An 11,729-nucleotide genomic window follows, 5' to 3' on the forward strand; every position below is an offset into this window, starting at 1 on the left:
GTTGGAGAGAACCTGCTATATGCTGGACATTATCTTAAAATCCACTTATTATTTAAATCTAGCTTCTTCATTGGATCTGATTTGCATGAAGACTGATCCACCTAATCAGGTGACATTCTTTTCTTCTGTTTGGACCTGGTTTATTGATGGTGCATTATTTTTACACCATCTGAAGTTTGATTGGCGCTCTTTTGATTATCTTGTTGTCATTGTATAATAGTTTTCTGATTGGAGGGTTGGCGCAAACTCCTGCTTATCTTGATTAACCAGCTCATAATATTTGCATAAGGGTGAGATGGAAACAAGCATGCATTCTAGGGATGCGATAAGAAATACTCGATTAAAATAAATTACTTGCAATTAATTGCGCTAGTCCGTGTGAGGGCGCACTTGACGCTAGACGTACTTGTCAGCAGTCCTACTCACAGAAAGCATGTCAGTGAGGCTGCGGCTAACAATTTAGCTGAGAAGTTAAAACAGGCTGTGGAAGCATGGGGTCTCACCGGGTGTGTGGTTGCTTGTGTACACGACAATGCACGGAACATCGTCTCGGCAAACAGTCCGACGCGAGTCAACTGGCACTCAGTTCCATGTTTCGCCCACACACTGCAGCTGGCCATTAACGACGGCTTCGTTACCTACATTAACCGTGTCATTGTAGCTGCTAGCAGACTCGTACAACACTTCAATCACAGCAATCCAGCAAACAAAGCGCTCGCAGCAAAACAGTTACAAATGCAGCTGCCGTCTCATAAACTCATCCAATCCTGTCAAACCAGGTGGAATTCAGTCAGTGACATGTTTAACAGACTGACGGAGCAGCGGTGGGCCGTGTCTGCCGTACTCTCAGACCGCACAGTGACCAAACTCACAGACGCGAGGACGCTGGAGCTGCGAGATGAATATTGGCAATTGATGGAGGATGTGGCGCCAGTTAAATCCAGTCCTGGTCTACTAATGTTATTGTGATATTGTCACATTTCCCAGTTTAAGGGGGATTATAAATGCTGCTAATCGTCCACATGTGACACTGTATTTACTTTTCTGATATTGATGATTCTGATATTTTCTATTCAGAATATGTTTGATATTCTATCAAAATCTTATTCCCTGCCCTCAAGTGAGCCCAGAATAAATCTTTGATGAAGGAATATGATTTGCATTTTTTCTTTATATCATAAGGAAGATAGCATTTTATGTCATGTATACAGTAGGGAAATTCAGGTTCTCAGAAAAATTGCCGCTTATCAATTAATCGATCATCGATCGATAAGATGAAACAACTATCGATTAATGAATTACTCGATAATTTGCATCCCTAATGCATTCAAACTTTCTTTTGACAATTTTCTACAAACCTGTTTCTATAAACAGGAAATACACAGAAATGCTGTCATGGAGTCGGAAAAAAATAATCCATGGGCTAAAACTTTATTTACATTTTGGAAAAGTGGCATTATAAATAGAATGCAGAATTAGCGATTAGCTTGTGTTTGCCAGGACAGCACTTGATCTATCTTTTATAAGCAGTGTTCACTGTCTCCACTGCTGCCTCTGCTACACTGTCACTGAAATTTTTGTGTGTGGCAGCTGTCAGCTGTGTGTGTGTGTGTGTGTGTGTGTGTGTGTGTGTGTGTGTGTGTGTGTGTGTGTGTGTGTAGAAGAGGACAGAGGAGCTAGTGTGACCATAAACAACATCGGAATGAAAGGAAAACAACACACTTAGTAAAAACTTGAGTCCTATTGACAGTTTGACGGATATCAGGAGCTGTGATTGACAGGCGCCCTAACTTTTATTGGTTGGTTTCTTTTGGTTGCAGTGGAATCTTAAAAATCCCACCAGGAGCACTGAGAGGAGTCCGAGAAACAGGACTTTTTTCACAGTTGTCTCATTTTGTACAGGATAAAGTGACAGCATCACCAAACATGACAAAAAAAGGTTTTGATTTTTTTAAATAAAAAGGTACATAACGTCAAGACTCATTGCTATGACACCAGATCCAGATATGTTATAATCCAACTTCAAAGAACCAAAAGATACAGGCTCACATCAAATCATCAACTTTCTAATTTGCATAACTTTGTTGCCAATGTACAAAGAATCAACAGATCAACAAGAAGTTTAAATGACTTCACGCTTCGGTCTCACATGGCTGTCGACAGATCTGTCAGTTGTAATTGACTAGAAGGAAAAGACATTAGAGCAGAGGATCTTATTTAACCGCACCTGTCAATCACTACAGGTGGTAGCATAAGAATAACACATAAATATTTGGCTAATGAAGCCAGAACAAAGGTGACAACCACTGACTCATGACATGCATCACAACAGATCACGAGTTAAGATGTCATACGACAGAACAGCAAAATTCAGGTTCATGACACGCAACTAGGCCTATTATTTGCTTTTTATCATCCGTTTATGTAATGTGCGAAAACCTTCTCACTGACAAACCTGTTTCAAAATTCAGTTGTAAAACATATTTCACAGCCTGGACCCGGGAGCGACATCCTTTACATGCGAGTGGACTCGTTTGTTTTCCGTCCCACCCCACCCTACGGCACAATCCTTCCTCTCCTATTCCTTCTGCGGTATCTGTCTGATTCAGAACTAATCCTGACAGCACATAACAGGGCAATAATCAATACTAGTTATGATTAAACGTAATAAATGTGAGCATCTGTAACATGTGGTAAATGTCCCTCTGTTTAGAAAGCTGTGTGTTCTTTTTCAGGAAGGCAAAACGTGTTTAAGGCCCCTAAATGTTTGGCAGGGATGCACCATCAATCTTAACTTATCATCTGATCTGATCTGAAATGCTACTAGTCATTTTTTTGCTGACTAACTGCATTTCTATAGAGAGAAGAAAAGAGCTCAGATTATAACCAAATGAAAGGTAGATGTGCTGCAACATGAAAAACAGACAACAAATCCATAGTGGCTTCGTCTATCACACCAGAGGTTCTCACCCTTTTCAATTCAAAGAATCCAATAGTTAGTAGTAGTTGATAGAGATGATAGTAGACTTTGTTTCAGGGACCTCAATCTGAAAGGATTGTGCTTGTTAGATATGATTAAGACCAGAATTCTATAGTTGTCATCTACAGTTGAGTAGATAATCAAAGCTATGATTAGGGTTGCAAAGGGGTGGTACATTTCTGGTAGATGTCTTGTAAATTTCCAGACGTTACTTTCCATGGGAAGTTAAGATGGGGAATTTTGGAAATACTGAAAAATGGGAATTGTGTGAATTTATGTGAAATTTGTAGGAATTAACTGGAAATTTTGGGTAATTTAAACAAACTGTATCATATCCAAACATAAATATAAACATTTTGTTTTGACATCCATGCAAAATAATACAACTAAATACATTTCTACAGATTTATTTGCAATTAGAACTTTACAAAGTTGTGCTATGTGCATATTATTAAAGATTAGCAGATATTCAAGTGTACTTGCATGAAATCTGGTTGTTTCAGTCAATACTATGCTAAAATATATATTCCCCAACTATATTTAAGTTCCCTGTTAAGGGAGTTAATTTGTGGAAATTACAAATTAAATTGGCTACTTTGAATAATATAAAATATAAAACAAACCCTTTTTTGTTGCTACATAATTCAATATGTGTTCTATCACAGTTTTGATGTGTTTCATAATAATCTACAATGTAAAAGATTTAGAAGATAAAAATAAAGAAAAACCATTGAATAAGAAGGTGCGTTCAAACTTTTGACTGGTACAGGTACTGTATATCAAGATCTAACTTATATCAGAAAAGAAGATTTACTTCGTTGCAATAACTAGTTTTCACAGACAATTAGAAAAGCCCTGCTCATCCTCACTTTTTTCCATTCTCTGTGTCACACGCCATCTCTTTTGATGTGCTGCCATCTGTAAATGGTAGAAAATCATACTGCAACTGTTATTGAAGATAATTATAATCTATAAATTGCAGCTACTGTGCATTGACTAATCACAGAGCTCGTGCTGTCAGATATCATTGATGTTTGTTCAATGTTCTTCGGTCTCCTGTTCCTGGAAACTTCATTGTACAGTTTAATCTTGTAATAACTGAAATTATTTTGTTTGAGCAACTAAGACATTTTAGAGAACTTCCTGATTGTTGCACCGGAATCAGGATGCCAGCTTTATTATTCACAGAAAAGTTAATGATGAATTTTAGTTACACAATGCAGTTGCATTAGTTTTAACAAGTATTCCCATTCCCAATCAACAGTGAAGGTCTTAGCGTGGTCCTTGTGGTGGCCAGTGCTCTCATGCTCTGTCCTCCTATAGACCCTGTCTCGTCTTTGTTTGCTTGTGAATGAACAGGTGTGAACAGGCATGCACACATATATTACTGAGCCACAACTCAGGTCAGCCAGTCAACGGCTTCTCAGAACATGTTATTCACACGCACACTTTCACTTTCAGTGACAGTCTGAGCCTCCAAATCCAGCAACACCTGTCTGGAGGATTTAGCCGTTTGGATGTTTGGTCTCAGCAAACTCGCTCAACAGCCAGCTCAGTTCTTTGTCAGTTCTTGTTAATGTTACCGTGATAAGAAGTTTGGCTCATAAGTATGTTGTGTATTTTAGTTCCATTAAGCCATCCTTATACCTTTGTCATCACAGAGCTGATAAATAGCTGGTTCAGATTATGATCTCACTGCAGCAATTCTCAAAGACAAATGCTTTTATTTTCATTCTCATTGCTTGGTACTAACAGTACCAATGATTAGGGCTACGACTGGAAGGAAGGAAAATATAACGTGGATCTTGTCACTTCATGGTTGACACATGATCCATTTAATAAGGTTAATATTGGCGCAAAAACTGATCCAGCATGTCCACATGGCACCCAGCATCTAAGGAGCAATGTGAGGAAGCATTTAGGATTTAACACCACAAATGTAGATTATTTATTTACGTTTGACGACTTTGTGAAAGGCAAATGTCATGCAGTATCATTAGCTTATCAGTGAGGCAGAGGATGTAATAATGGAAAAATATTAATTTTACAGTGTAGTTCTGGACTATGTGGGTTAGGTAAAGTAAAAAAATAGTTTAAATTAGATTTTTTTGAGAAAGTGATGGATCAAACCAGAATGTTTTCTATGTTCAGAGAATTAAAAACTAGGGGAGCATCAAGGCTGATTAATATTCCTGAATGCAACAGGCTTCAATCATACTTTTGCCAGTTGTAGACTGTATTTAGCTTAAAACTGTTTTCAGAAAGAATGCAAAGCAGATTTTGTTGTTTTTACAAATCTGACTGCTGAACCATTTGTGCAGTCCATGTCTTAGAAACCTCAAACAGCCAATGTGCCGACTACACAGGTGTAGGCTTGCAAAGAAACCTGCAGATCACCTATGTGTCTCAGTACTTTATATTTGTATTCAAATTTGAGCTCGGGAGCTGGAACAGGAACCAGGAACTCCAGTTTGTTTTAGATTCAACAGATTAATGAAGCCCTGGGATATATGTGTGAAGCCTGACTAAGCTCATAATGTGCCAAGATTTGAAAGCAGCTGTGCTTTGAGCTAAATGCTAACTTACTGTTTAGCAGGTGTAATATTGGCTATAGCCTATATTCACCATTTTAGTTTGTTAGCATAACAAAACGTAAATCAACGACCAGGTGTGTCTCTCAGTAAACTGAAAGTGAAATGCAAAATGGTTATGTAAGTTTCAAGGTTATCGTTACTCAGTTCCAAACTAACAAACTCAATTTCAAACTAGAAAAGTGCACCTAGTAAAGGGCAGAATCTCTTGAATAGTTTAGCTCTGATTGATCCAAACTCCGTTAAAAAAACAAGCAATTTAAAAATTGTTTGTCGCCTTGCAGACAGATCCGACAGAGCACAAATTCAGACTTTTACACATTGGCATCGTGTGTTTTTCATCATCTTTTGATCTGTTAATTTCAATTAAATCACAGCAAAATCATTTTATTTTGTGTGTATACTGCTGTAGAAGCACCACCACGGCAGCCCTCCAGCAGTAGTAGTAATTTAAGTCATGGTTTGTGACTGTTGTCTACACTTGCAAGCCTTGCGCAATTCATTTATAATATTCAAGTTGAGCAATTTAAATTATTCCGATGAAGGTGTAAGTGACTCATAATCTTCCCATACAACAAGCCAAGGCCTATTGCCAAGCTGCTAGCGTGGTTGAAAACAGGTTTTGTAGAAGAAGAAAAAACATATATTCCTTAAAGTTAAGTATTGTAAAGAAGTCATGTTTTCGTATCAGTTCTGCAACTTATTCTGGGACTACCAGCCAGCCCTAACAACTATTGCCTGCTCCATGAATTCATCAGCCAAGATTTCATTCAAACCTTATAAAAACAAATATATAAGGTATGAATATTGATACATAAGGGGTCTAATCAGAAATGAGCTAGAGGATAACCTTGGTAAAAGTGGGCAATTATACATACAGCACACCTATTCTACCAAAGACACCTGAATCATTTTCATAATTCCTGTTCATTCGATGAAATAACAAGGAATGAGTGATTGCATTAAGTGTGATTTACTTGTTAATTCCTGCATTGCTATGGGACCACAGGTTGTTGTCCACAAAAATGTTGACTTGTTCATTTTAGCTTTCAAACTCCACACCCTCACCTTAGGGATTGTCTAGAAATTGTAAAGGCAGGAATCTGCAGCCTCTGCAGATGGGTGTGACAGGCTTATCTAGTCTGTGAGATAAGATTATTTTTGGGAGACTGCCTGAGCTTTCACTTACCGTTTTTAAATACTTTGGTTAAAGCCAATCAGAGAAATGGACAGCTGTTTTTCTATATACCGACAAAATATTGTTGTAGTAACATGAAGAAAGGACAAAGCATGTATCCTTGCACTCAAACAAGCTGTCCACAAACACAACCTGTGAGCTGTTTCTAATCCCTCAGTATTATCAGTAAATTTGAACAGACTGTACTTTCCCTCAGTGCAGGAAATATTTCAAGTGCTACACTGGTCAGATTCCAGTAAGTCACAGGCCTGGAAATTCAAAAGCACTGTGACATAATTTACCTCTGTCGTTCTGACAAGACGGAGGTAACTTGCCTCAAACCAAAGTGATCTCATTCTTCTGAAAAAAACTAAGAAGCTATACATCAGTATATGTCCTATAGGGTATTTGCCTGAAAGGTCCAGGTGTGTATGTTTGTTCAATCCTGAACAATCTGACTGGGCAGGCCATTAAACTCCGTAGAGAACAAATACCAAGGACGTCTTAAAGACGTATTCTTAAAATGTTTCTTTAAAAACATGAACTATTATATAGTATTATAAGTAATATATACTTGTATATATTGTTTGTTTCATTACTGTCTGTATATATGTACATTTTTGTTCATTGTCTATTCGTGCACTTCCCTTTAACTACTAAATGTGTTTATTCTGTGTTTTACTGTTTGTCTTTTTCTATTTAAGTACCTCTGAGAACTCTGTAAAACCAGAGTCAAATTCCTTGAATGTTCTCACACACTTGGCCAATAAAGCTGATTCTGATTCTGATTAGGTTGCTGAACTACTGGTGTTAATAAATACCACAGGCTGAAAGAGCACACTGGAAGTTACTGTTTCTATGTACAGGTTAGCATAGTATGATGCAGTATAGTATGGTATGGTGCAGTATAGTATAGTATAGTACAGGGTGTGCTATATTGTATCGTTTACGGTAATACCGGTATAATTTTTATATGATAAAAAAAATGCACATTGCGATATTGCCAACATTTCTACTTCTTGACGTCAAATCATTGCATTCAAAGCTTAATAAGTAAAAAAGTACAAACGTACCAGCAACAAAATGTACTTTAAGTAACAAAAGTAAAAGTACTCGTTATGCAGTATGGCTCCAGTTAGATTGTTAAATATATTCTATATATATTATAATTTTTGATGTATTTATGTAAGCAGTATTTTACTGTTGTCAAGATAGGGCTAATTTTAACTTATTGGTATACTGTTATGTGGTTTAGTTTACAAACATGTTTGATAATGGGGTTTTTTTTATGTTAAATCTTAAAGTAACTTAAGCTGACAGCTAAATGTAGTGGAGTAAAAAGTACAATATTTGCCTTTGAAATGTAGTGAAGTAGAAGTATAAAGTTACATAAATAGAAATATGCAAGTTAAGTAAAAAAAAAAAATGTACTTAAAGAACGGTACTTAGTTTAGTTTAGAGTAAATATACTTAAATTTCACCACTGACATTTCAAGAGTAAAAATTTTGAATTCGGCAACTGTTGAGATTTACATTTTACACTACAATTAAGATTTATGGTTGATTTTTTCTTTGTTGTACGATTGTATAAACAGGCTCAAAAAAAATAATTTTAAAACCCTATTTTCTATATTCTGTATTTTTGTCATATCGTCAAAAAGAATATAATTATTGCAAAAACACCCTGAAATATTGTGATATTCTCGCCCACCCCTATAGTTATGCAGTATGCAGTATAGGGATGATGAAGTTGTTGGTTATGGGATAGCATTATTAAAGCATTAGACTGAAGAAATGGTACTCGTACTTTGAGACCAGGCGATGGGGTGAAGGGAGCGTCGGCATTCAGTGCGCTTCAGCCTAAGAGTTTATAGTATGTTTTCAATGCAAACTACATCAGAGATTTTTTTTCCAGGAAGAACTTCTCCACCCCAGGAAAACCTTCAAAGCATTTTTCCGGGGATAAGGTTAGAAAATGTGGGCTAAACCTTTGCAGTTCATTTTACAGCAAAAAGCAGATTAAATGGCAATCGGCTTTTCCTGCTTCATCCTATTGTTATTATATTGGACATTAAAAATCAACTATTGGTTGACCTCTCTTCTCTTCAAATTGTCTTCTCACCGACCCCCAGACTACACAGACACTTAAATTCATTGTTTGTTTTAGTCTCTCAAGCAAAATAGTTTGGATTAATAATAATTCTTAGCTTTCTTAATCTTTTGCTTGAAAAATGCCAATCAAAAATATGTTGATCAACAAATCTGTTAATTGATAGTCTTGGTTGTGTGCATAAATGTACATCAGGTGCCCAAAAGCACAAATGCAATGGGTTAGATAAGTTTCTCCAAATCCACAATGTTGGACGAGTTTGTTTGCCGAAACCTCAGCCATGACAGTCATGGTTATGTGTCTTGCAGTTTATTTTACAATTATTCTAGCCCTAGTAGCCTTAGCCACCAAAGCAAAATAAAAGTTGGTATTTATCTATAAAGAGACATAAAATTTAAAGTTCCCAGTGTAATGGAAATGCCTGCAGATGTTTGGGAAGCAAAGAGCAACTTATCATGGCTGGCTTGAAGACAATGCCTGCAACTGATGAGTTTATCTGTAAACAGAGAACATTAATGTGATGATACAGTACACAGTTTTTAATTATTAAACACGATCAAGTCGGGGAGACGGGAAGACATAATCATCATCATATAATTATTTGTGCACCTATGAGTCACATTTGTTTATGTCTAGTCGTATTTACTCCGATACAACATCAACTCGATTGAGCCACATATAATTGGACTGAACAGGGAGATGTGCCATACCTGCATGGCAGGTTTTTTCATTTTGTTATTGAATGTTGTGCAATCCATGACCTCCTCATACCACAACGGCATGTGTCATTGTACGTTAACCTAATTTCAACTCTTCAACAAACTGGTTTGGATGCAGGACTACATGGATCAAAACAGAAGAAGAAATAAAAAAGAACTGGAAATATCTGGATAAAATAAAGTCCTTGAAAAAAAGTCTCTGTCATTATTGTGACCACTTGAGGTTAACCAGTTTCTTTTTAAAGTCTTTGATTCTTCCAGGGAAGAGTGACTCACATGGATATATACTGCTTCAGCTAGTTACACAGTTTCCTTGGCCAATGAGGAACGATTGAAGGGGTTAGGGGTCAGGTGCCTTGCCCAAGGATACCAAAGCAAATTAGGGTCAGTCTACGTTTAACGTCCACTGTTCAACATATGTTTTAACATAAAAAATTAAATATTTGAGCTGCATAAGCAGAAGCAACTAAGCACCTCGTGTTCTGCAGGACTGTTCGACTGCACGCTCTCCTCTCTGTTTGATATGTTGTTTACCTCTCTAGGCAATTTCCAAACTTGACTAAACTAGCTCAGCCACAGCTGAACGTCACAGTAGTTTTTTTTTTTTTTTTTTTTTAAACTTGCCAAGGGGGAAACAGTTGCTGTGTGAGATGTTTCTACCCATACACTTCTGGGTTGTTTTTATTAAAGTAGGCTAGGGTCTAAGGACTGCCAGGGGCCAATATGGGAGTATAGAGGGGCCCATTTGCTCCACTATTAATTCACATACATCTAGTAGAATGTATTGTTTTGCACTTGTGGCACTCCAATTAAACAGTGATTATTATATTAATATATATCATATTTGACAAAATTAGGTATTGTGGCCTATATGTACTTTGTGTATTTGAAAATATGACATTGAAATTGCACCATGTTCATTTAGCCTATAAGTGTGTCATATTTACATATCGTTTTAAGTTATTTTCAACTCAAACGGTAACAAATGGCCTCCAAAAAGTTAATAAAATCGAATTTATATTGATTTTTTTCACTTACATGTTGCTGCTGAAGCTGTCCAGTTCATCAGGGAAGAACACCTCTCCTCCTTCTTCTTTGCGTTTGGATTTTTTCCGTTTCAGCTTGAATGATAACAGTCGCTTTCCCTTCTTCTCTTTGGGGGAAATTGGTAAAACGTCCCCCGCCAATGTGTCGTTCTGACCCGGGCTGAGGGGACCGGGGCTCGCCGGTAAAGTTGCCGAATTGTCTTTGTGGGTGCTTCCATCTTTGAGGGAGTTCGACCGTTTCTGCTCTTTGCTTTCTTTATCAGGTGATTTTATTTTAAACAAGTTCTTTACTTTCAGGGTGCTGGACTTACTCATGGTGACTGTAAAACGAGGTCCTCGTTCAGATAAGTGCGGAAGAAAAACAAAACCATGAGGAGAGTTATCCTACTTAAAGCTGCTGGGGGAGTGTTTCACCGGGCTAACCTGCAGAGCGAGCTGCCGCGAGCGTTAGGACTTGCCCACACCGGTCGCGCGCGCCACCAGGTAGACGGAAAGTGCAGAAAAACCACACTTCCGACTACAACCTTCAAAATAAAATTCTACTATAATTTTGGTCGAGTTGTGTATCATTTTCATCATATCATCACCCTGTCACCATGTCATTTTTTTCAAGTTTCGCAGGAAACACAAAAAACTTCACCAAAAGTGTAACATATGACATTTATTGATCATTTCACTCAAAAAGGATGTAACAAAGGATGGCTATTGGCAGTAATATGCTATTGTTAGTAATAACACTGTGTGTAAATTATGTAACTTAAGATAAATAAATGACTTAGGCAATTTTTTTAACATGCGTTTGTGATTTAAGCAAGATATGGTAACACTTTATTTTCAAGGTGCCTACATAAGAGACAACAGAAACATGACATGACAAGTATCATGAGCACTAATGTTACTTCAAAGTGTCATTAATGTTCATGACACATCCCATGTCATGTTTATGACACGCTCATGTCACTCTTATGTAGACACCTTCAAAATAAAGTGTTACCATATCTTGCTTAAGTCACAAAGGCATGTTCAAAAAATTGCCTAAGTCACATTTTATTTTGACTTGGGCATAATTAATTCCGCTTAAGTCACACACTTGACATAGGCCATTA

General features: G+C 37.2%; 1 protein-coding gene across 1 annotated transcript in view; it reads right to left on the bottom strand.

Annotated features, from left to right (window-relative positions):
- Positions 1–11,181, bottom strand: part of crybg1a (crystallin beta-gamma domain containing 1a) — a 48,952-nt gene extending 37,771 nt beyond the window's left edge. The window contains exon 1 of the mRNA XM_059353562.1: positions 10,616–11,181. Coding sequence (XP_059209545.1) covers positions 10,616–10,938 — 323 coding nt within the window. The 5' untranslated portion in view covers positions 10,939–11,181. The remainder of the gene's footprint in view (positions 1–10,615) is intronic.
- Between the last annotated feature and the right edge of the window lie 548 nt (positions 11,182–11,729).

This window comes from Centropristis striata, chromosome 16 (genome assembly GCF_030273125.1).
Source record: "Centropristis striata isolate RG_2023a ecotype Rhode Island chromosome 16, C.striata_1.0, whole genome shotgun sequence".
Classification (NCBI taxonomy): domain Eukaryota; kingdom Metazoa; phylum Chordata; class Actinopteri; order Perciformes; family Serranidae; genus Centropristis; species Centropristis striata.